At 43.1% G+C, this 26,505-nt stretch overlaps 1 protein-coding gene across 2 annotated transcripts in view; it reads right to left on the bottom strand.

Moving 5' to 3' along the window:
* CD99 (CD99 molecule (Xg blood group)) overlaps positions 1–26,505 on the bottom strand; it is a 49,940-nt gene that overhangs the window by 8,665 nt on the left and 14,770 nt on the right. The window contains exons 2-10 of one of the 2 annotated variants that reach the window (XM_053310174.1): positions 21,297–21,344; positions 19,883–19,930; positions 18,746–18,790; positions 14,297–14,356; positions 10,762–10,821; positions 3,906–3,929; positions 2,123–2,164; positions 586–696; positions 187–240 (exon numbers count right to left, since the gene is read on the bottom strand). In XM_053310174.1, the coding sequence (XP_053166149.1) occupies positions 187–240; positions 586–696; positions 2,123–2,164; positions 3,906–3,929; positions 10,762–10,821; positions 14,297–14,356; positions 18,746–18,790; positions 19,883–19,930; positions 21,297–21,344 (492 nt within the window). The remainder of the gene's footprint in view (positions 1–186; positions 241–585; positions 697–2,122; positions 2,165–3,905; positions 3,930–10,761; positions 10,822–14,296; positions 14,357–18,745; positions 18,791–19,882; positions 19,931–21,296; positions 21,345–26,505) is intronic. The other variant, XM_053310175.1, reaches the window with a different exon arrangement.

The following is a 26,505-nucleotide window of genomic DNA, read 5'->3' on the forward strand; positions in this document are numbered from 1 at the left end:
CAGAAGAACCCTGATGTTCTTGAAATGGTCTCAATGCACATTCAGTCCTACTGCTGAAACTAAGTAGGTCTGGGCCTACAAGTTGCCTTGATAAGAGATCACCCAAGAACCCACATCATTAGGGGTATATGTAAGGAATCATGGTTGGAATAAGAAAGTTCTATTTTTAAGAAGAGCATTCCTTACCAGGGGGCTCAGCGTGTGCTCCTTGTTGACTTTCCATATTAACATTTTCTTGATCTGCACAGACAAGAATAGTTAAGACACCTGGGATTTGCACTTCATGAAGACTAATTATTTGGCGTACACACACACACACACACACACACACACTCACACACCATCTATCTATTTACAACATACATTCTCTCTCTCTCTCTCATGCCCATTTTAAAAACTGTGAGTCTCCAGCTAGGACAAAATCCTCATACAGTATCTAGGCCATAGAATGGCTATTCCATAGAAAAGTGTGTGTGTCCCCCCACCCCCAGCCAATTTTCTTCATGTTGCTGTTCAGTTGAGAGACATTATGAGTAACATCTCGACAAACATACCAAACATTTTTTAAAAAAACAACCCACTTACCACTTGCTTTGAAACAGAGCTTTTTCTTCTGGTAAGCTATAAAGCTCGACACAGCCCCAGCTATTGCCACAACTACTGAGCTAATAATGCCAGCTAGCATTCCCTGAGAACCTGTAAAAAAATTTTTTTTCCCTCAGTTAGAAAGTAGGTTTGATCTACTTGAACTTTATCTCCCACAAGTCATATATAAACCTAGGTTAGGGAAGTGCACGGAACAGGAAGGGACCGATTTGAAGGCAGGGGGATAACTTTAAGGGTGAGGGGTGCACTTACCCCCCACCCCCGAGTCCCCCCCGCGGGCACTCGCTAAATACCTGGTCTGGTGGGGCAGCAGCATACCTCCATGCCACTCCATCCTCTCCTTGGACCAGAAGTAAGCGGAAGCAGCCCAATGTGCGCAGGCTACTTCAGCTTACTTTCGGTCCAAGGAGAGGATGGGGTGGCAGAGAGGTATGTTGCTGCCCTGCTAGACAAGGTTTTTAGCGAGTGCCGGTGGGGGAAATGCACCCTCCCCCACCCTTAAAATTACACCCCCCCATCGTCAAACTGCCCAGTGCAGGGGCATAGCCAGGGGGATTTGGGGCCCGTGTTCATCCCTCTCTCTGGCAGCCCCCCAGACTGAGGGATATAATGAAGAAAATAGGGAGGGATGGAGTTGGAGGGCCCTCAGGAGCTGGGGGCCCCGTGTTCTTTGAACCCTTTCACTCAGTTATAGCTACGCCCCTGGCCCAGTGTTCAAACCTCTTTAGAGGCCCATAAAAGGTTCAAACCTCCAAACAGGTTCGTGCACATCCCTAACCTGGGTGACATTTTTGAAAGGAACTAATACACAGGGCAATCCTGTGTATTGCACAGGCATGTAATACACAGGCTGGTTTATTCAGATGCAATCCCATGGTTCATCAAAGTCTACTCCACAGCATTCACGGGACTGGAATCTTAGACACTAGATTCTATTAAAAGTACAAGTTTAAGCAAGTTTGCTATTTTTAAAAAAATGGGGGAAAAACACAAGACTACTCTCTCAGCTTCCAAATAATTTAGAATAAGCACTACACAATTTTTAAACAATCACAAATACATTTTGAAATGTATTTACTAGTCATTACACTATTTGCTAAGTGAGAAAAGTTCCCAGCTCCCCACTGCTCAAGTTTTGCCTCACAGGCTATGTTAGAACAGATACTAAATTTTCAATTAAAACTCCACACCAATATTGGCCCAGTTTGAACATGATACTAAAATCACGGTTTAGGTTTAATGCTACAAAACAAGCCATGATGAGCCACAAGTCTGCTTTCCCCCACTCTACCACCATTGAATGCAGACCAGGAGTGAAAACCTTACTTTCACTTTAGAACAAATTGCAGTTCTATGTCACATACAAGCTATATAAACTTTGGTTTGTTACATCTGTTAAAACATTAGGATCCAACTACAAAGTGAAAGCAAAAGTTTTCACTCTTCTTCTTTTGTATGCATTGGGCCAGGGGGAGTGGAGAGATTATAATGCCAACATATGGATATACAAGCTTACCTTCTGTATTATCAGAGGGCTTGGAGTCTGAGCCGTCTCCACCTATAAGAATAATTCTGTTAGTTATTTTTCTCCCCTATGAAGCATATTCTGTCTTCTGATGCAATGTTGAGATGGAAAACAGGATTATCGACAAATAAATAGTTCATGAAGGACCAGTGCTATTACTAAGATGCATATCTATCTATCTAATTCTCCTGGGTGTGCCTTGGAATGTGCGTCCCAGCACCCAGCTGATTGGCTGGGCAGCGGACGTGCCTGATTGGCTGAGGTGCACCCAGGAGGATTGGTTACCACAGTGGCGGCCCGGCCATGGAGGCCAGAGGCAGTGGGCTGGCCCGGCCATTGAGGCAGGGCCCAGGAGGGTGGAAAGAAAGGGGGGGGCAGAAGTGGCTGGGCCCGGAAGCAGAGACTGGGGCAAAATGGGGGGAGGGAGAGGTAACCGCCAGCCCCAAAGAGCTCATAGATGCTCTGTGCGGGGTTGGCTAGTCTATATCTATTTTTCTAAGGTGTACCCACATGAACCCCCATGTGTGGCAGCTCTCGCAAGACTTTGCGAGCAAGTTGCTGGCACACGGGCAGGCATAGAAAGCGCCGGTGCCAGCTAGTGGGTGAGACATGAAAATGGCAGCAGGGGGGCTAAGAACAGAGGGAAAATCGAGAAGGGAAGGATGGGGGAGAACTCGAGGCGCAGATTCCGGCCAAGCTAGTTTTAAAAAGAGCTTGAAGCCATTTTATTACAGTTCCAGTTAATTTATTAAACTAATTTGTTTCTGTACCACATTTTTTTGGAATAAATCTCTACAAGCAAAGACCAATATTCTACAGATTAAATTAGGGTGGTATGGTTTCAGTGAACTACTACTATGAATATTTATATACTGCTCTGCAACATTAATGATGAATATCATTTTTTTAATAACCTATTTTTAGAAGCAACCTTATATTCCTTAAATGTACTCAAAAACTGTTCTTCCTAGTACTTTGACAGTGTAAAGTTATTACTGTTACAGTGCTACACCAGTTTTAGTGTTCCTGGAGGTACAGAAGATATGACAGCAGCAGGCAGGTTGTCTGAAAGGAAATATCCAAACTGTGGCTAGTTCTTCCTTTGAGTTGAATTCCTAACCACAGATATTTCTGAACCAACTATTTTTTCTCGAATGTGTTGCCAAACATAGTGGCTGGAATCCTGACTAACAAAGCAAGTGCATTAGTAGGGTCTGCCGGGATGAAGTGGGAGTCCTTAAAAAGAAGCAAGTAAGAGGAGAAGACCAAAAACTCAGTTTCATTTCTGAATTAATCATGGTTTCCCTTTATATTTAAACTTTGGGAACTATGGTTTGTTGCTATATCTGATTTGTTTACTAACCACAGTCTGAATAACCCATAGTTCCAAATTCAGATATAAACAAGAAACTGTAGCTAATTCAAAAGTGAAAGTGAAGGTTTTTTTGGTCTCCTCCTCTTGCATGCAATGAAGAGTGCACAAGTCTCATGCAGGTCCATTCACAATCAGTTAAACCATGGTTTAGACCAGGGGTTCCCACCCAACATGTGGTAGTCCAGATGTTGCAGAACTCCAATCACCCACAGCTACAATTTATTAAGGGAGCAACATCTGGAATGCCACAGGTTGGGAACCTTGGTTTTAGACAATGAAGACACTACTAGGTACAAGTCAAAATAAAGAAACACAAGGGACACTTGTGCAGAAAGCACACAAGTTCCAAAGATGAGTTTTCAATATTCAACTAAGCCAACATTGACATAACCCACATACCTGCATGAGGATTAGCACCACGGCCTACATGAAGAAACAGCAAGATGTGCAAAGAAGCATTAGAAGCAGAAACAGCTCACCAAAATATTAGTCAATTTGGTGTGTATGTAAGCATGTGCATGGAACTGAGAGCTAGTTTACATTTTTGTACTCTTAAAATATGTATGCAAAACAGTTTTTTAAAAACTGCCAGAGAGGGAGTCTAATGTATAGGAGGGCCTTCTCTGTGGCAACTTTCTTCTTTGGAACATTCTTCCCCCCCCGCCCCAGATTCATTCAGCCACCTGCCTGGCTACTTTTAAGGCCCTTCTTAAGACCCACCTGTTTCGCCAGGCGTTTGCCCTTTAATTATTATTCACTATTGTTATTATATTTAATTAATTGTTACTGGCATTGTTGTTCACTGCCTAGAGTCTTTGGAGGAGGCAGTATAGAAGAAAAAATTTAATTAATAAATAAAGCATGCATTTTGCAAAACCAGTCAAAATTAAATGCAGAGATCGTTAAGCCATTTTTCATGCAATCATTAAGTGTAGGGAATAAATATCACATCTAAAAGGGATCATCATGAGGAGTTTTGTGAAGCATAGAGAGTCTTATTTCCTTCAGAGATTAGCAACAAGAATCACATCTATTCAGTTAGTTCCTTCAGTGGCTCCAACACACAATCTTTGACAAAATGAAGTTAAGAACAAGTTGTTCTAATAAGAACTAATCAGCCTAATTTCCTTTCTCTGTCTCTACAACTGGACTATATTTGGTTCAAATTGAGGTCCACAAGCTAGATCTCTTGCACCTCAAATGTTCATGCATCCACCATCTTGGACTGGGCTGGTTGACATCATTACAAACCACACCACTGAGGTATCCCTGTGTCACTGAGGTGTCCCTGTGTCACTACAACTGTACCAAATTTGGTCCAAATCAGCTAGACAATCCTCAAGTTAGTGCATATGTGCCTCAAAAATTCATGTCCACCATCTTAGATCAGGGTGGTTGACATCATCACAAACTATGGCATTGAGGTTTCCCCATGTGCCCCTATAGCTGTAGCAAATTTGGTTCAAATTGGTTAAGTGGTACACAAGTTAGCCCACTTGTGCCTCAAAAGTTTATGCATCTTCCATCGTGAATCTGGGTGGATGACATCATCACAAACTATGTCACTGAGGTGTCTCTGTGTGTCACTCACTGCAAGCGTACCTAATTTGGTTCAAATTGGTTAGATAGTCCACAAGTTAGCCCACTTGCACATCAGATGTTCATGCAGCTGCCATCTTGAATTGGAGTGGATGAGAGCATTACTCACCATGCCATTAGGGCATCCCTATGTGTAGCAAATTTGGTTCAAATCAGTTCACAAGTTAGCCCATTTGCGCCCAAAAAGTTTACACATCCACCATCTTGGATCAAGGTGGATGACATCACAAACTACACCGTTGAGATGTCACTACAACTATACCCGATTTAGTTCATATTGGTCCAAGTGTTGTAAAGTTGATGGGGGGGGGGGAACACAGAGAATGCCAGGTGATCTCATAAACCTACTGGACAGTAGGCTAAAAAGTCAAGGCCTTCTGAAGTGTTTTATAATTTGGGAAGCTGAAGTAGATTAAGAGTTTTATGCTTTAAAAGATAAACCTTGGCACATGGGGAAGAAAGGAATCTGGTCAGGCGTGTTGAAACTGCTTTAAGTAAGAGAGTGGAATGAGAAGTGCTGTATTTACCTGAATCTAATACTAAGTTTTTCCCCCAAGTTTTAATGTTAGAAACCAGGGGCTCCTCTTCAAATTCAGAGTCATCTTGTATTCAGGTAAATACGGTAGGAAAGTGTAACTGGGAGGGAAAGTATTCTGAGCTGAATAGGGGCAATTGCTCTCCCCCTGCTAAATGTAAGAGAATCGCCACTTTAAAAGGCAGCTCTTTGCCCAGCTAGCAGAGGTATATGTGTGCAAGGACACATGCATCGGAGATCCAGAGCTTTAACAGAATTTCTAAGGCATGAGCGGTTAGAACATACATTCCCATAATCTGATGTGCCATAGGAGAGAACATAAGTTTTACAATGTCTCAGGTTCAATACCCAGCATCTTCAGTTAAAAAGGTGTCTCAGGTCATAATACTGGGAAAGACTGAGGCCAGTTGCTGGTCAGAGTAGACAATACAGGGCTATATAGACCAATGGTCTCATTTAGTATAAGACAGCTTCCTACGTGTTGGACAGAGTTGTTCCAAATTTTGAGATTTGATGTTTAATTTATAAACCACCCCATCCAGAGGCTCTGGTTGGTGTACAACAAAGACATAAAAACACACAATTGAATACATAGTGTTAAAAACAATATAAAACAATTAAAAACATTTAAAACCAATTAAAATACTTTTAGAAAACACCACCACTTTACAAGCCTTGGAAGGCCTGGCCAAACAAATAAGCTTTTAGGGCTCTCTTAAAGGCTGACAGTGAGCCTGAACTGCAGGTATCTGCCAGGACTGCATTCCATAGACCAGGAGCAGCTACAGAAAAGGTCTGGTTTGGAGTCGCCACCAGACATACCAGTGGTAACTGGAGACGGACCTTTCCAGATGACCTCAACGAGCAATGGGAATCATACTGAAGAAGGCGCTCTCTAAGGTAGTCAGGACCCAAGCCGTTCAGAGATTTAAAGGTAAAAACCAGTATTTTGTATTTCGCCCAGAAACATATCGCAGCCAGCGCAGCTGTTTTAAGACAGGCATAATATGGTCTCTCCAGGCTACCCGAGAGACCAATTTGGCTGCCACATTTTGGACTAACTGAAGTTTCTGAACTATATACAAAGGCAGCCCCACATAGAGCGCATTGCAGTAGTCGAGCCTGGAGATTACCAGCAATGCATCACTGTTTTAAGATCATTATCTCCAAGGAATGGACACAGCTGTTGAATCAGCTGAAGCTGAAAGAAAGCGGTCCTGGCCATAGCCTCCACCTGAGATACCATGGTGAGGCCTAGATCCAAGAGCACTCCCAAGCTGCATACCTGTTCCTTCTGGGGGAGTGTAACCCCATCCAGCACAGGAAGATCTAACTCATCCCCTAAGTTCCAATCCCCCACAATGAACACCTCCGTCTTGCTTGGATTCAGCATCAATTTGTTATCCTTGCTTGGATTCAGATTTAATTTGTTATACCTAATCCAGCCCATTACTGCCTGTAGGCAGGCATTTAGTGAGTGAATGCCATTTCATGATGATGATGATGATGATGGGGGGGGGAGGAGGAGGAGGAGAGATAGATAGATCTGGGTGTCATCAGCATACTGAGAACACCCTGCACCAAATCTCCTGATGACCTCACTCAGTGGTTTCATGTAAATATTAAAAAGCATTGGTGACAGAATGGAGCCCTGAGGGGCTCCATATAATAGCTCCCATTTTAAAGAGGAACTGTCACCAAGCTCCACCATCTGGAATCTGCCTGAGAGATAGGAGAGAAACCACTGCAAAGTAGTGCCTCCTATCCCAGGTGATCCAGAAGGTCAATGGCATCGAACGCTGCTGAGAGATCCAAAAGAACCAACAGAGTTACACTCTCTCTGTCAATTCCCCGGTAAAGGTCATCCATCAGGCCAACCAAGGCAGACTCAATCCCATAGCCTGCAATAAAGCCAGTTTGAAATGGGTCTAGATAATCGGTTTCCTCCTAAACTGCCTGGAGCTGGTTAGCCACCACTCTCCCAATCACCTGTCCCCAACCATGGGAGATTGGAGACCAGCCTATAACTATCCATCACTGAGGGATCTAGGGAAGGTTTCTTAAGAAGTGGTCTAATCATTGCCTCTTTCAAACAAGGAGGCATCCTACCCTCCCTCAGTGAGGAGTTAATTATATTAACTAAGCCCCAACCATCTCCCTGCTAGATAGAAACAGCCAAGTCAGGCAAGGATCCAGAGAACAAGTGGTAGGCCACACCGCCCCAAGTAGTTCGTCCACGTCATCAGGCATCACAGATTGAAACTGATCCAATCTAATACTGCCAGAGGGATTGCTGGGCATCACCTTAATAGACTCTGCAGAAACAGTGGAGTCCAAATCAGCCCGAATACAGGAGATTTTGTCCACAAAGAACCCATGAAAAGCATCGCAGCATAATAAAGACCCCAGGGATTGGTTTGAATTGGAAGGAGCCTGAATCAAACTCCTCACAACCCAGGACAGTTCTGCCAGATGCGAACCTGCAGAAGCAATGCGCACAGACCAAAACTGTTTTTTGCCGCATGCACTGCCTGTGCATAAACCTTCAAATGGGCTCTATGCTGTGTTCTGTCACATTCAAGCAGAGCTCTCCTCCACTTGCGCTCCAGTTGCCTACCTTGCTGCTTCAGACCCCGTAACTCCTCTGTATACCATGGGGCCACTTTTAAAGCAGATCGGAAGGGAGCAATCGTGTCTACTGCCCTGGTGAGTTCCCTATTCCAGGTTCCTAGTAGGGCATCGACAGAATCACTGGCAGAACCGACATCAAAACCCTCCAAGGCTTCTTGGAATCCTACTGGATCTAACAGCCGTCTCAGGTGGACCATTTTAATAGGTCATCCACCGCTGCAGGGCTGGGTTGTGGCTGTGAAACCAACCTTAACCAGGTAGTGGTCCGTCCATGACAATGGGGATACCACAGGATCCCCCACCCACAGAACACCCCCTGATCCAAACAAAAGACCAAATCAAGTCTGTGGCTGGCCATATGAGTTGGTCCTGAAACTAGTTGGGATAGGCCCATAGTTGTCATGGCTGCTATGACTCCTGAGCCACACCAGACAAGTTAGCCTCACAATGGATTGCAATCAATCCCAGAGAGAGAAGGAGAGAAGAATGATTGACTACAATGCATGCTGCTGCAGTTACTACCCACGCACACAAGAAAAAATATTGATAGATTGTGAGTCAAAGGAGGAGATTTTATTTTCCTCTACATCTGTTAGGGGGTGGGGAGCAACAGAAGATCTCCTTTTGAAGAAGAAACAGCGGTATGAGTTTAGTCTGAGGTAGCCTCATTAAAGAAGAATAAGCTATTGTCAATGTCGAGAAAGCAATTTAGAGAGACCAGATTAACTCAGTGAGATCATTCACACAATCAAACACTGTGTTCTACCAGGGTTTGGGAGCTGTGTGTGCTCCCAATTTTCAGTTGTGTGGAAGCAAGTTAAGAGGAAAACCTGGGTAGAAGCGATTGTGTGGAAGCAATATAGAAGGGAACTTCCCAGGCTTTCCTCTTACCTTGCTTCCACACAACCAAAAGTTGGCAACACACACAGCTCCCAAATTGGGTAGAACGCAGCTTTTGATTGTGTGAATGACCTCAGTTTGTTGTACGGCATGTGTGAGCAAGCAAATAAAAGCCGAAACAAAATCAGGAAATCAACAAACAGTGTGCCAAAGGATGTGCAAATAATTTTGACCCTGGCACATGAAGTGTCATGGTATGATCATATGGAGCATAATGGAGCCTTGGTTTCAATACTGCAATGATTCTATTATCTGAATTTCCAGAAGATAGAGCAAGTTGCAGTTGCTCTTGTTAGGGAGGTTAATTAGTGGCTCCAGGAAAGCAGAATGATAAATATCCAATTTCGATTTCTTTTGAAGAAACAGCAATGGATATAGCAAAGCCTTTGGAAATCACTTCCAAGATCAACTTGTGCATAATTAGGCAAAGCACTACCCAGACCTTTCTGTTTGCATACAGCAGAAAAACTAACAAAGCTCTTTAGTCGGAAATAACAGTGGAATTAAATTTTGATTATATATTGTGTTTTATATATTGTGTTGAGGTGAAAAGTGATCAGTGCAATTTATCTTTCTCAGACTAATGGCTTGACAGAGACAATTAACAAACCCCCTAAGCGGATGCTCAAAAGATATGTTCAGCTGGTAACTAGATAACAGGAAAACATATTGTGTTCTTTCATGTTTGCTTATGATGAAGTGCTTCCATGTTCAACAGGCTTTTTTCCATCTGAACTGTTGTATATGAGAGGTAGAGGTATGTTAGATATTATAATGGAAAATTGAGGAGGACAGGCAGCTTGACCTGTGAATACTAAACAGTTTATTTTGCAGGGGACATTGAAATGACGACTGCTGACTAAAGGAAACCCAAGATAAACAAGTCATTTGGTATGACTCGCAAGCAAGCCAAGTATGATAGTGAGGAAGGTACTGCTGTTGTCAACCACTTCTGAGGACAGACTGTTAGCAAAATGGCAGAGACCACTTGAGACCTGTCACAAGTAGGCCTAGCACATAATGAGATAATGCAAGGCACACACACACACAAACACACAAACAAACAAAGGAAAAGTGTCTCTCTCGCCCCCAAGTGGTCAGAGAACAAATTGTTCTCACATGTCTGGAAAATGGGGATATTTGGGTGGCATATCTTTCTATAGAAAAACTAAAGAAAAAGAAGTGATTGACCAAGTTTAAAAGATACTTTCCTTAAGAAAAGAGACAAATGCTATCCAAAATGCAATACATAGCAGAGATCTTGAAAACTTGCCTAAACAATCATACAGGATATATGAAGATCTTGAATCTCAGGCAGAAACAGTAGTAAAGCATAGGTTAGGGGCAAATTGAGCCATCAAAGTCCTTGGTGTTCACCAGTAATGACAGTTTCAGCTATAAACTTGAGCTCCGCCCCCCTCCCCACATTCAATCTAAGTTATTACATAGCTATTATTGTGAAGCAAGTATACCAAAAGGTCCAAAAGATCTAAAAAAAAATTTTGAAGACCACTTCTTAATCAAAACACCCATAATAGACAGATAAATAGATCCCACCACACATTTTTAAAAGTTATGTTCAAAACATACCTCGCTCTGGCTCTTTTGGAAGCTCCTTTCCATCAAGTAAGTCCAAATCAGTGATTTTATCTATAAAAGCAGAACATTTAAAGACAAACTTTAATTGTGAAAACACAAAATAAACTTATAATTAAAGTTGTATATTCTGTCTATGACCACATTTGTCCTGGCGTTTGACACCTTTCCAGTTTCTGTAAGCAGGTCTGCAATATTTACACAAAGTGTGTTACATTAAACTAAGCAGGACATGGTTCTAAGGAAACCTATTGTAAGGCCTTCTGCACCAACAAAGTACTTAAGATAGGCAAGTGAACAGCTGTACCACTGTAGCTTCACAACACAAATGGACTACTTGGGACTAAGATGGTAACAGTCACTAAGTCAATTCACACAAGCAGCCTAACCTAAGCTAGGGCAGCCCAGCCTGGATTGGGCTGCTCGTGTGCAGTGCTGGGATCGAGCCCTGAGTGCTGCCCTCCCGCCCAGCCAGACTTTGTACCCCAGCCTTTAGCCAGGGTTAAGGGCCTGAGCATGCAGAGTTGGGTGCCTAGAGTGCCCGATTCCCAGGGAATCCCCCAAGGCACTGTACTCGTGGCACAAGGCCTTGCATGATTCCCCCAGGAGTTGGGCATTCTTCCCTTGGCCTCCCTGCTGCCACGTTGCTCACTGCAGAAGCACTCATCTAGGAGCACGGTGTGGCAAGTGGGGCAGGGTGGAAGTGTTGTTTGTGATCCTGCCTCTCCACCACCACCCCCGTCCCTACCTGGCTCTGAGAAGAGAGGCCGTGTGCACAACTTCATTATCTAGTTGCTTTTACTATACATTTGCCCCAGGGATTCACTCTAACCCAGGGGTTCCCAACTTGTGGTACCCCAGATGTTGCTGAACTCCCATCAACCCCAGCTACTAATTGCTGTGGCTGGGGATGATGGGAGTTGTAGTTCAGCAACATTAAGAGTACCAAAGGCTTGGAACCGTTGCTCTAACCTATTCATACCTCCTTCAAACGCCTGGCGTGGAGATGACAACACTTTAGTAGCTTTACCTAATTACTGCAAACCATTTCAAATTCTGACTGAAAACTGCACTTGGCATTGGTGAAAGTGCAAAACTCTGACATATTTCATATAGGAGTTCTCAGCAATGAACGTTCACCTCGAAACAGGGGAGGGAAGGAGTTCAAAGGGCAGAACTGACAAGGCCACAGCAGCAGTCATTCCACTGACTGATGGCTGCTTTTTTCTCCCTCTTTCTTTTTAAGCCAGAAGCCCTCTAGAATGATGCAGCATTGCTCTGATGGGGACTTTTTGGTAATCTAAAAAGAAAAAAGGCAGCTTCCAGCACCAGCTAGATGGTTTTTTGTTCTCTACGCAGAGGCCCCAGAGTGTCACTACATCATCATGTAGTATTATAAGGGGCTTATGATTAAATTAAATATCAGGAGGAACAGGGGTGTAACTAGTGGGGAGAGGGCCTGTGTTCACCCCTCTCCCTGGTGGCCCCTTGAAGTGAGGGAGATAATGAACAAAATCGGGAGGAGTGGAGCTGGGCCCCCCGGGTTCTTTCAACTCATCCGCTCAATTACAGCTACGCCCCTGAGGAGGAACACTGCCTGGAAAATAGCTGAAGTGGCACTCCAACTTCAGAGCACAATTGAGAGTGGGCATTTCATCCCAGCCCTTGTCTAATGTCGGCAAAGAAAGAGAGTGGGGAATCTGTGCAAGAAGAGGGGAAGGGAATGCACATTCCTGCAGCCCACATTGCTTAATATAATAAAGACATCAGCATTCAGCAACATGAAGTCTGTGCTGGGCTGCAATCTTGGAAAATGATTTAGAGAATGCAATGATTTAAAGAAGCAGTACAGCCCAGATGAAGCCATATCAGGGGGAAAATGAGCCCCCAAGCTCTCTGAAAGAGACCTGCCTTTCCCGGGTGCCTAAGGCTGATACAGATGGAGCTAGACAGACCTCCCTAGGAAGGTATTTCCACAGTTTTAGCATTCTATTGAGAAGACCTTGTCCAATGCAACCACCCACCAAAATCAGATGGTGGGAATCACAGGATAGGGTCTCCACGGAAGAACTTAGTGTGTGGGTCAGTTCATATGGTGAAATGTGGTCCTTAGGGTATTTAGGGCCTAAACCATTCAGGACTTTAAAGATTAAAAACCAGCACTATGAGTTGGGCCAGAAACTACCTGGAAACCAATGAAGATATAATAAAACAAATATTATATATTGTTTGCAGCTTGTTCCTAAAAGCTGCATTCTGAACCATGCGTAGATTTGAAGCAACCTTCAAAAGGCAGCCTTATATAGAGTGTGCAACCAGTCAGGATATCACTAAGGCATTAATTATCATAGTTGGCTCATTTTTCTCCAGAAGTGTATACAGCTGGCAAACCAGCCCAAGCCGATTTTTTAAAAAGCACTCTAACTGCTGCCACCACCTGAGCATGCAGGAGCGATGTGACTGACTGGCACTTGCTTACATGACAAAAGTGGATATTTCAGGAGATTTAGAATCGTTATCCCAAAGTCAGATTTCCCCATCCAGAAGGAATTTCAAGGTTTTTCCTGCCACACACCTTTCCTCCCTATCTTGGGTTACCCTAAGGTCACTTTTGATTACAGGAAACTCCACATTCTTTCCCTCTCTAAACTAGATAAAATAACCCTGTTAACCTTTAAAAACAGGCCTGACTCCCAACAAGGATTTAAAAGTGTTAATGTTTTTCCAAAACATGTATTTAATAATTTATTTAAATACTAGTTATACATACAATTCATTTATGGACATTTGAAGCTTCCTTGCATCGAGCCAATACTGTCTATATTGACTAGCAGTAGCTCTGCTGGGCTTCTGCCGGAAGTCTTCCCAGACCTACCTGGAGATATCAGGGATGAACCTGGGGCCTTCTGCTTGGTAGGCACGTGTTCTACCCTCAAGATAGCAGTAGGATTTCGTATCAGCATGATTTTATATTAATTGTAAACATGGGTGTGTAAAGAATACAGGAACGCTGCCTTTTACCAAGTCTTTTACCAGGTCCATCTAGTCTAGTCCAGTCCTGTCCACTCTGACTAATAGCTGCTCTCCAAGGTCTCAGGAAAAGGTCTTTTCCATCATCGGTTACAGGATCCTTTCTAACCTGGAGATGCCATTAATGGAACCTGGGAAAATCTCCATCTAAAACACTGTGATTCACCTCTGAGCTCTGGCCCCTCCTACAATTGGCTTTTCCAGACAAACTGTACTATAGCAAATTTTAGAGCTTCAGTCCTTTCCACACATTGCCCAGCCCTCCCCATCCACCTTAAATGAAAAACAACTGGGAAAAAACTCTAAGCCACCGCAAAGAGAAAGAAGCTCAATTATTTAAATATGTCAAATAAATAAATAAATAAATAAATTCCACTTTTTGAACATGAGCTTTTGCCATTCTTCTACTGCTTGGGAGAAATCCTTACAGATGACGATAGGAAACCATGATTAATATTGTCAAGCTAGAATTTCAAGTAGTGCTTCAAGAGAATCTTACCCCCAGCATTGCCGTGACTTCCAGGATTTGGTCGAGGTGCTGTAGGCTTTTTGGTGACATCTATGGATCAAAGATTGGTAGAACAAACTTCAAAATGTGAAAAGCATTAATCGGCGGGGGGGGGGGGCTGGCATTAAGAAAATAGTTATAGCTATATTCTCTACTTAGTGAATACTTATTCTTTGGTCTACTGACATACTTATTCATCAGGTAGGACAAATACTCTACTTGACAAACCAAATCTAAAATGGTAAAAAAGTAATCCAGGTTATACTTGTGATACAGATTCATGGGTACATAACATCCAATTACACACCCTTGTTATTCTTTCAGTTGCTGTTCAGTGGTTTCCACAACCTCTTACCCCTTTTGAATTATTATTATTTTTTCTGGTTTGGGGATTTGGCACAGGGATCTGTCGAATGGAAAACTGACAGAAAATGTGCTAAGAGTCATATTCAATGCAAATAACCAATTTCAAATTCCTCAAAACATTGTGGTTTTTTAACAGAAAAAGCCTCAAAATGGCTCCGTGTTGTAAAAAAGTGGCTGGAAATCATTTCCAGGTAATTTCCGGCCACTCCACAACTGCAAAGAGGCTAATTTTAGCCTATTTTTTCCTGTAGGTAAAGAAACTGGGTCTCTAAGACCCATCTGCGGATACGCAAAACCGCAGATGCTGGGCCTGCGGGTAATGAGAACCACCTGCATTTACTACTTGAAAATTAACATGGAAACAAACTGTCACACGGGACAAGGTTTAAAATACACACACATGTATATAAATTAAAACCTGTTTTAGTAAAAATTCATTTAACTAGGATCATGTCAGTGATTTATTAGAAACAAAGAATTCAACAGGCCCAAGGTGTTTTAGATAAATGAAATTTAAAGCTGCTACATCAACTTTATAAACTTCACTTTTGGTAAAATAGCACAAGAAACTTTCAGTTTGTTTGATATAGGCATACAAAAGGAGGTTAAGACATTATCAATCTCTTTCTTCATTGCGTCTCAGTCTTTACCATTTTTGCTATCATACTTTCAATCTATCTCTGCAGCCTTGTGGGATATCCAAATCAATGTTTTAAGAAATAAAGAGTAGAATTCAAGATTCTACTAGAAGCATTGGTTGAAACAGCAGTGCTTCCATATCTGCTTTATCTTTCCTGTTCTAGAAACTCTGTTAATCAGTTATCTTTTATTTACTATACCACCTGACTCCTAAGGCTCTAGGTGGTCCACAAAAATAAACACAAGAAAAACAAAAAAGCCTGGCTGAAAAATGTGTCTTTCTTAAGGGCTCTTTTTAAGGCTGGCAAAGATGTTAAACCATGAATGTCTATAGGAAGCACATTTCTCAGCCTAGAAGCTGAGGAATATGGAGACAGACCTCACTCTACGATCTCAGTATGCAGTGAGGATCATGCAGAAGAAGGTGCTCTCCTAGATAACCCAGTCCTAAGCCATTCAGGGCTTTAAAGGTAAATTGCCAGCACTTTGTATTTTGCCCAGAAACCTATTGGTAGCTAATGCAATTGCTTTAAAACAGGCATAATATGGTTTCTCTGAGACACCCTGGACACCAATGTAGCTGCTGCATTTTGAACAAACTGAAGTTTCTGAACTATATATCAAGAAAGCCCCATGCAGAGCACATTGCAGTAGTCAAGCCTAAAGGTTACCAGAGAGTGTGCACCACAGTTCTGAGATCACTATCTTCAAGGTAGTTACTCATTTCTGAGTAACTGACATGGATTTGTTCTTCAAAATGGGTCCAAGAAGGTGCAAATAATGGCACAGATATCCATATGAAGTTAACCAATCCAGTTTCCTCCCTCAGGCACATAGGAGAACTTCCACACTAAAGAGTAGTAGCTCTGTGGAGAGGAATTCCAGGCAAGTTGCAAGATAAGAAGGTCTCCCTTCCTTTTCTTTGTGCCCAACAGGTGAGTGGATAAAGGTGATCCGGTTGACAAAGTATACCTGGACTTTCAAAAAGCTTTCAACAAAGTTCCTCATCAAAGACTCTTGAAAAAAACTTAGGAGTCATGGGATAAGAGGACAAGTACATGTGTGGACTGGTAACTGGTTGAAGGACAGGAAACAAAAGGTAGGTATAAATCGAGAGTTTTCACAATGGAGAGAAGTAAGAAGTGGGGTCCCTCAGGGATCTGTACTGAGACTATACACGAATCTGTTCGGAGACCCATTTATGGGCCTCCGAGCAGGTTTTAACACTGGGTAGTTCAGAGGCTCAAAGGCACGGATGGGGAAACTTTAACGGCAGGGAAGGGTGCACTTACCCCTTCCTCCACTTTTCCCTGCCGGCCCTCCATTTATAAAGATTCTGTGAGGGCGGCAGCATACCTCCCTGCCGTCCCATTCCCTCCTTGGCTGGAAGCGCCGGGTGCGCATGTGCGCATGCACATTGTATGTGCTCGTGAGCATCCAGCACTTCCAGCCAAGGAGGGAATGGGACGGGGATATTCTGCCACCCTGACGGAGTCTTTACAAATGGAGCGCCGGCAGTAGAAAAGCAGAGGGAGGGGCAAGTGCACCCCCCGCCCTTAAAGTTGTCCTACCTCCATCTTCAAACTGGCCCCTGCCAGTTCCATGCACATCCCTAACCCCAACCATGGTGAGTGGGCGACAAAATGGCAAATGCGGTTCAATGTTGGCAAGTGTAAAGTGATGCATATTGGGACGAAAAACTCCAGCTTCACATTTACGCTGATGGTATCTGAGCTGTCGGTGACTGACCGGGAGACAGATCTTGGGGTCGTGGTGAACAGCTCTCTGAAAGTGTTGACTCAATGTGTGGCAGCTGTGAAAAAGGCCAATTCCATGCTAGGGATCATTAGGAAGGGGATTGAAAATAAAACTGCTAATATTATAATGCCCTTATACAAAACTATGGTGCAGCCACACCTGAAGTACTGCGTACAATTCTGGTAAAGGACATTGTAGAACTGGAAAAGGTGAAGAAATGGGCAAACAAGATGAGAGGGGCCTAGAGCACCTTTCTTGTGAGGAAAGACTATACTACCTGGGACTTTTTAGTTTAGAATAAAGACGACTATGGGGAGATATGATAGTCTATAAAATCATGCATAGTGTGGGGAAGTGGATAGAGAGAAATTTTTTCCCCTCTCACATAATACTAGAACCAGGGGTCATCCCATGAAATTGATCGCCAGGAAATTTAGGACCAAGAAACGGAAGTACTTTTTCACACAACACATGATCAACTTGTGGAATTATCTGCCACAAGATGTGGTGATAGCCAACAACCTGGAAGACTTTAAGAGGGGTTTGGATAACATCATGGAGAAGAAGTCTATCAATGGCTACTAGTCGGAGGGCTATAGGCCTCTCCAGCCTCAAAGGCAGGATGCCTGAATACCAGTTGCAGGGGAGTAACAACAGGAGAGAGAGCATACCCTCACCTGTAGGCTTCATATGACAGCTGGTGGGCCACTCTGTGAAACAGGATGCTGGACTAGATGGGCCTTGGGCCTGATCCAGCAGGGCTGTTCTGATGTTCCCCTCACAGCCATTTTTTGGCTTCAAAAAAGAATGACTACAAGTGGCTAGGGCAGCACAATAAGCCTCTGCAATCTATGCATTACTTTTCCATAGCTACTGCTAATGTCACCTCCCACAGTCAATTATGAGCAGAAGCTAAAATTACCAGCAGTGGCTAGTGTAGCCATACCAAGAACATGAGAAAAGCAAACAGCAGCCAGTCAGGAATCTTTATTTTGATCAAAGACAAGATACAATAATAAAGTTCACATACACTACATAGTAAATACACTGCTAGCTAATGGCAGCAATAGCTTTAGTGTGCAAGAAGTGATTGCCAATTATCCTAGAGCACCCTTCACTAAAACCTAATAGAATACAGAAATGACAATTCTCAGGCCGATTTTAAAATAGGTCAAAGGCTAATTGTGCTATTTAGATGACTGGCATCCTGCACATGTAGCATCTGGAAGGCGGAGTCTCTCTCAGCCCTATCTTGGAGATGCCAGGGAGGGAACGTGGAACCTTCTGCATGTAAGCATGCAGGTGTTCTTCCCAGAGTGGCCCCATCCCCAAAGGGAAATATCTTACAGTGCTCACAGATGTCGTCTCCCATCCAAATGCAACCCTCAGAGACATATTGCTGGAAGTGCCAAAGAGCACTTTTGGAGGGAGAGGAGAGTAAGACTTCCCCCCTTCCCACTGTATGTGTGCTCTGCTGCTCAACAAGCCTTCAGGTGAGCTCAGAGCAACAGTCACTGAGAGGTGCAGCTCCTGCTCCACCCTCCTAATGCCACATGAGATGTCAGCCATTGTCTTGTCAGTTACATTAGTTATAACTTGTAAAATGTTAAGATAAAACCAATACACATACAAGTCCGTTTTCATTTTACCATGTTTTTGGATACTTCTAGTACTTACGATCACCTCCACCTCCAAGGGCATCTTCTAAACTGAAACCATCATCTACCAGGAAAAAAATACAATGTTATTTCTCTTCCAGAAAGGAAGCACTTTAGGTAGAATGACTAAGGACTTGAGGGCAGCGGGGGGGGGGGGAGAAATCTCTCACCCACAAAGAAGTACTTATGCACCATAGAGTCAAGGAACACACACCAAATCACATCTGCTAATAAGTGGGAGAAGCCAGAGAGAAGTGTTGCCACTAGTTTGCTAAATTAATAAATATTGTTTTGCAACTTCTCAACAAAACCTTCCATGGCTCCCAATCTCAGAAGGGCTCACAGTCTAAAAGGAAACACATTAGCAACAGTGACTGGAGGGATGCTGTGCTGGGATGAAAAGGGACAGTTGCTCTTCTCCTGCTAAACAGAAGACAGCTACCAGTTTAGAAGGTGCCTCATTGTCCAGCTGGCATGAGGGCCTCAGAAGACTAGTTCCTCAAGGCACTCCACTGATAATTTAAAAAAATCAATGAAAACAAAACTTCAAGTAACTTGAACACTACCCCCAATCAAGATACATACAGTAAAAATCATTGATCTGCAAAAGGGACTTGTATTCCCATAATACGGTGGCAGCCAGTGAGTGTGGCGCATGCGCAGAGGCTTAGAGCCATAGATAGGGCAGCCACCGTGTGCGATGTGGCATGTGGCATCACTGCTCCCTGCATCTTCCAGGTGCTGGTGGTATTGCTGGTAAAGACCATTAAAGGTGCCTCTCGCCATACAGAATTACATTCTGCCCTCACCTGCTGCTACTGCTATAATGTAACCCAGCAGTTCTGAAGCAAGTTGTGCCTTTTTCCAGTAAGAATGATTTAGAAGTATTTAAGCACATATGATTACCCTATTGCCAAGGTCAAAGTAGGCCTGCAACACACACACACACACATACACACCCCTACCTCAATTACAGCAAGTGCTCATATATCCATCAGCAAACATAAAACCAAACAGAATTCACACAAATTTGGCACGACTGGTCTTTTATTCATCAAGAGGAGAAATATATATTTCAATAACTAAACCACTTATTGCCTAAATCTAGTAATATACACGTATTACTGTTAGGATAAGAAATGCATTTATTACTCACCTGATGGTGACTTTGGAGGAGCAAAAGTAGGCTTCTGTGTAGAATCCGCTGTATAAAATACATAAACATTTGAAGCCAATCAGTTGTTACAGAGGAAGCTGCTAGGATTGATTTTGTGACAGAACAGCATTATACAATTAACCATTGAGCTGCTTCTTGCTAGTCAAAACAAATATATAAAGATGTCAGCTCTTATCCAGAGTATGCAAGCCTTGAAGCTCATTTGCAGGATGACTAAACTAGAAGCTGGCCACACAAGACTTCAGATAGGTCTAATAATAAATTGTTAATCATAAATTGGCTTATTATGATTGTATAAACTATTTTTAAAGCCATTTTGAAGGCTAATTTCAGTCTAGAAATGTTAAGGACAGTCTAGAAATGTTACAGGTAGAAGTTGCTAAAAAAAGAAAAGAAGAAAAAAGAGGCAGTTGCTGCACAGAACAGGTCTTGCTATAGGCTTACAGACTAAGCTATCCATCTGCCCTGGTTTAGCAGAGTGTTTTCATTCATAATTAGCCAACCTACTAAGCAGAGATGGAGATTAAGCTTGGAATGTACAAATACAATTAAATACAGATCCTAACAGCTCAGTCCTTTAAAATAGAGGCTCAGTTCTAAAAGTATGCCAATATCAAATATCTATTTTTGCTTTTGGGAGAGCATTTAGGAATACAGAATGCTGGAACAGCCCAAGTATCATGGGTTTGTCTGATCTGTAAGTACCTGGATGGGAGATTGCTGAGTGCCCCATGTAAGTCACTCTAAACTTTCTAAAGGAAGAGCAGGACAGAAATAAACACAAAAATTTATCTAAATGAATGCATATATTAAAAGCTTATCTAGTTCTTCAATTGCACCTCCAGCCTGTTTTTAAACTCGACTTGGGCAGATTAGTGTTTAAGGACATAAGTCTGCCAGCATGTGCCAGCACTGTGTGTGGTATGTCCTACAGTGTCTCTCTTTAGAGTTTCCAGAAGCTGGCAGGCAGCTGCCATGAGCTGGCATGATTCTCACGGGACCTGTGCTAAATGCATAGAATGTTTGACTTTTCCTTTCTTGACCCATATGCCATATCACAAGTTGACTCTGAAACTCTTTTTAAAATGAGTTGTCCAGAAGGCCTGAGGAGCTGCTGTTTAGGGAAAAACAAGCCTGAAGTCCCCTTGGCCTCACTTAATTAGTTTCATACAACTTTGAATTCTAGCCATGGTTTGTAATGCTGAATTTAAGTATCAGTCACTGCTTGCTCTCTTACTAGCATTCATTTGCTGATATGGCAAAATTCTCACTCAAGCACAGGTATAGTTAGGAATGGATGTAAACCAAAATCTTCATTGTACTGTAATATTTTCAGAATTACAAAACTCACAAAAATTTCATAGGCTTGTTTTATGATATTGTAATTACTTACGAGTATCAAATGCATCTTCCAAGTTAAATCCATCATCACCACCTTGTCCTGTTAAGTTAAAAATATACATATTGTTTCATTCTAAAATGCATTAATATATGGCTCTATCCAACATTAGAGGCCCAATGCAGTTCTCCCTTAATCATGGCTAACACACCAAGAATGAGCTTCACAGCACTCACTTCTCTTGAGCTTAACTATGTTCCACTCTGTGGCATCCAGCTGGTTTTCTTTAAGGGCTGCCAAGTTCACAGTCAAAACCTTGCTGACACCCTTCTGATTCTTTGACAGAAAAACAATTAATCCTAGAAGTTCACCTTGGCTACTCTCTTTCAAAAGTTATCTCCTTGCCCTTGTAGCTTTCACTGCTACAAGGTAACATTTTGGGTAGACTGGTGTGACTTTAGGAAAAGGGGTTTACAAACTAGAACTCCACCCAAGTTTGATATAACTAAATAACCAACAACCAAATAAACAAAATTTACTACTTTGTTAGAAACATAAATGGTTAATTTCCTGTTTGAGAGAGAGAGAGAGAGAGAGAGAGAGAGAGAGAGAGAACAAATCTTTCTCTGCACTACTATTTATTATACTCAAAGCCAATAAGCAAAAGAAATCAAGCTTCTTATGAAATATTTAAAAAGGAAATGAGAAAATCTACTCTCAAACTCAAACTGTTTTCTCTAAATAATTTTATTTATTTATCATATTTATATACCACCTGATGTGTATCTCTATGCAGTGTACAAAATTTAACATAACAAATATAAAACAGAGTAACCATTAAAACAATTTCACAGAATAAAAAGTTAGAACAATTTCATGGGATTAAACACTACACACACACACACACACACACACACACACACACACTAGCTGGGCCAGGCACAGAGTATCTGCACCTTCGGCCGGCCCACCCACCATCGCTGTTCTCCCACCACCACCACGCTGGCATGCCCGGCTTTCTGGCCAGCTGCTCCCCCTCTGCTGCCCACTTCATAGTCCTTCCCCAACTTTCTGGCAGGCCAGCCAGCTTCCCCCGCCCCATGGTTTCTGGCCTGTGGGCCGGATGAAAAGCTGGCCCGCCACCTCCTCCCACCCCTTCCTCCCAGTGGCCAGCCAGAAAGCTGCTCCGGCCAACAGGGCCGGGCTGGCGTCTCTGGGCCATTGTCTCCAGTCCTCTGCTCTTGCGAGAGCTGCCACACGTGATTAGCAACAGGTACATTTAGGTGAATTAAATATAGATAGATATATTTCTCTAAGGCGTACTTGTCACTAATCCCCTGCATGGCAGCTGACGCAAGATTTCATGAGTGAGGCGTGGGGGAGAGGAAGGTGAGCAGCCAGCGAGAGAAAGCGGCAACCAGGCCGGCTGTCTGGGGAGAACGAACTGGGGCTGAAGTGGAGGAGAGGGAGAGGGCATGGCTGAAGGGAGGGGGAAGAACGCGGCTGAAGGGAGGGTACGTTCCTATACACTGATTCTCAAATTTATATACAACAACTTTCACTCGAAAGTGAACAACTTCCACCTAGAATTCTGGAGTACACCAACAGTCCACAGATATTCCCTGCAGCTCCCACATCCTGAGAGCCAACATCCAAGGGTGGCTGTTGCATGAGCTCAGGGAAGGCCACTATAGGCACCACCCCACCTCTCCCCCCCACCTGCCACCTTCATCACAGTAGTTCTTTCCCCTGCAGGTCACCCTCCACACTGGCCACCACCACCATCTCCTCCTTCCAGAAAAGCGGCACAGTGACAAGCAATGTGATGCTGGGGTGGGCTCTTTCTAGTCCACCACTGATTTGGAGAAAGAGAACACACACTACTTAAATGAAGCCGTCTGCTGCCACCTGCCTCCTGTGGTGTGCTGTCATCAGCAGCTGCCACAGCAGGATCTGACCGCTGTTCATTGTTACCACTACAGCATGATAGAGGCAGCTGTCCACTTGCTCTCCCCAAACGTTCCTTTACAGAATCGAATCAGTTCATTAGAATAGCACTACAGCAATAGAAGACTGAGACTTTAGAATACCCGGGGGAAGGTAGCATCTTCAAATCAAGAATTAGAAGTTGTACAGCCCAATTCCATCCAGCTTATTCCAAAGTCCCAATGATTTCAGAGAGGATTCACTCTGAAGTAAAGATATATAGCATTTTTGCCCCATAGTGCCACTGCAGTCCTAAGGAAGCCAGTAGGATGTGGTCTGGGCCTCTTATTATTCACATCCTTTGCCTCAAGGCAGAGGAAAGAAGAGAAACCAACTAAAGATTAGCATCTAGGTTGCTCACTGCCACATCCAGACACTTTTGCCCACCCTGAGGGAGCCCTGGAACAAACCAGCTTCATCCCAGGTACAACTTGCCTCCCCTCTCTCCATGGCAAGTCTGACCAGTTGATTTAATTTAAATCAATTCCACACCCTGCAACACCTCCCCACCCCACCCCCCCAGAGAGGCTTTTGCTGATTGTCCCTATTCTTTAAGCTTTTCCAGATCCAGAACATATATTTAATATTCACACAATTGTACTTCTCCATTAGCATCTTCAGAATTGAGCACAAATAAGCCTAATATTCTTTGCAAGCTAATTTTCATTGGTGTGTTCCGATGTTTAGTTGTTCCCAACCTAAAGAGTTGGAACTAATCTTAAACCTTCCATGAATCAGCTTAACACAAGGCCAGTTTGAAAGATGGTATCTCTGCCCATGTGATTAGTAAAGGGATGCACTGAGTGAGCATCCATCGGGATATCCTCCAAAGACATCCCTCCCAGCATATCCCTTTCTCAACTAGGTTCCAAGTTCCCTCCCTGGTGTCTCCAAGATAGAGCTGAGAAAGATTCCTGCCTGCAACCTTGGAGAAGCCACTGCCAGTCTGTGTAGACAATACTGAGCTAGATGAACCAATGGTCTAACTCAGTATATGGCAGCTTCCTATGTTACTCTACACATTCTCTGAATATGTAGAAGGGCCATTTGGATGAACAACCCCATAATGCATTAAAGGCATGGGTCATCCCATCCCTTTAATTGGATGACACCCCAATAGGCACATTCTCAGTACATCCTCTTTATAATCGGAATGCTATCATTCAAACTGGCCTTGTGTTAAATTGATTCATAGAAATTTGCCCAAATCCAAGCTGGCCTAGCTCTAGAGCTATCCAATGAAAGTAAATATAATCCAGAGACAAGGTTGTCTAATGTTGTGTGAGAAAAGCCATAAAGAAACAAAACTGTTTTACTGTTACCTAATAAAATATATCTAGCATATAGTATATGGATCCTTGTTTGACTGTATTTTCACAAACCAGATATTTCAATAATCCAAACATGATGTGACAGATGCCAGATCAGCCCTCTCAAGGAAGGGACACAGCTGACACACCAAAGCTGAGCAAAGGCACTCCTGGCTGCCACCTAATTTTCTAGGCGTGGCACCAGCTCCAGGAGAATCCCCAAGCTGTGAACCTGCTCCTTCAAAGGGGGTGCAATACAATCCACAACAGGCTGAAAACCCATACCCTGATCAGGCCTCCTATTAACCACCAACACCTCCATCTTGTCAGGATTAGGTTTCAGCTTGCTAGCCTCCATCTAGCCCACCATGGTCCAAACTACAGCTCAGAACCCCCTCTGCCTCCCTGGGATCAGATGACATCGTGAGATAGAGCTGGGTATCAGCTACATATTATTCACACTGAAGTCCAAATCTCTGAATAATCTCCCCTAGTGGTTTCATTTAGATGTTAAACAGCAAGGGGAACAAAATAAGGCCAACGGCCATGGGGCTGAGCAATGGTTCTCCAGTAACACCTTCTGTACCTTATTCTTCAAGTAGTATCAGAACCAGTCCAAGACTGCCCCCCACAGCCCCAACTCAAGAGGTGGACCAGGAGGATACCATGGTCGATGGCATCGAAAGCCTCTGAGACGTCCAGCAAAACCAAAAGGACGCACTGCCCCTCTCCAGTTCCCAGCATAGATCTTCCACCAGGGTGACCAAGGCAGCTTCAGTCCCATAACCAGGTTGAAATGGCCCCAGATACTGTGTGTCATCTCTCTGCAGCTGGGCTGCCACTGCATGCTCTATTACTTTGCACAAAAAGGGAAGATTACAAAACTGCTGGCAGTTATTCAAGTCAGACGTATCAAGAGAGAGCTTCTTCAATATAGGTCTAATAACTGCTTCTTTTAGAACAGATGGAAACTTGCTCTCCCTCAGTGAGGCATTAACAAAAGCCTCCAGCCACCGAACTGTATCCCCTTTTGGTAGCTTTTATTAGCTAAGCAGAGCAAGAAGCAAGAGCCAAACTGAAGATGCTATATATGTGCTTCCGAGAGAGAGAGAGGTGTCAATCATATCCCCTGAAGATTAAACAAGTTGATGAGGGATAGGTCTATCAAGGGCTATTACCCAAGATAACTAAATAGTCTCTATGTAGAAAGGTGGTATTCTTCTGAATACCAGATGCTGGGGACCAACAAGACCAAACTTGCCTTCATGCACTGCTTGGAGGATTCCCTAGCATCTATTTGGCTACTACCAGTAACAGGACATTGGACTAGATGGGTCTGATCCAGCAGAGCTCTTCATATGTTCCTCAGATATTTACAAAAGCAAGTATTAATTAAGTTCTATGCTATGAGAGAGAAAAAACTATTGGAGGAAATGTGCATTTAACTGGTAGATCAAACATAATGATCCCTAACCCCTTCTAACTTGGCAAAGAGGCACCTTTTAACGTGGTGATTCTCTTTATTGAGCGGGGGGGGGGCGGAATAACTGGCCCTATCCACCCCCAGCACAGTACCTCCAGTGACTGTTGCTGGTGTCTAACTTACGTTTCTTTTTAGATTATGAGCCCTTTGGGGACAGGGATCCATCTTATTTATTTATTTATTATTTCTCTGTGTAAACACTGCCCTGAACCATTTTTTGGAAGGGCAGTATTATTATTATTATTATTATTATTATTATTATTATTAATTCGATTTCTATACCGCCCTTCCGAAAATGGCTCAGGGTGGTTTACACAGAGAAATAATATATAAATAAGATGGATAAGATGGTATAGAAATCGAATAAAATAAAATAATAATAATAATAATGCAAGAGCTTGCTTCAATGCATTTTCTCTTTCTGCACTTTCACAATCCTGACAGTTGCATTCCTGCCACACCAAATTCTCCCTGAGCCCTGTCC

This window comes from Hemicordylus capensis, chromosome 3 (genome assembly GCF_027244095.1).
Source record: "Hemicordylus capensis ecotype Gifberg chromosome 3, rHemCap1.1.pri, whole genome shotgun sequence".
Taxonomy (NCBI): Eukaryota; Metazoa; Chordata; class Lepidosauria; order Squamata; family Cordylidae; genus Hemicordylus; species Hemicordylus capensis.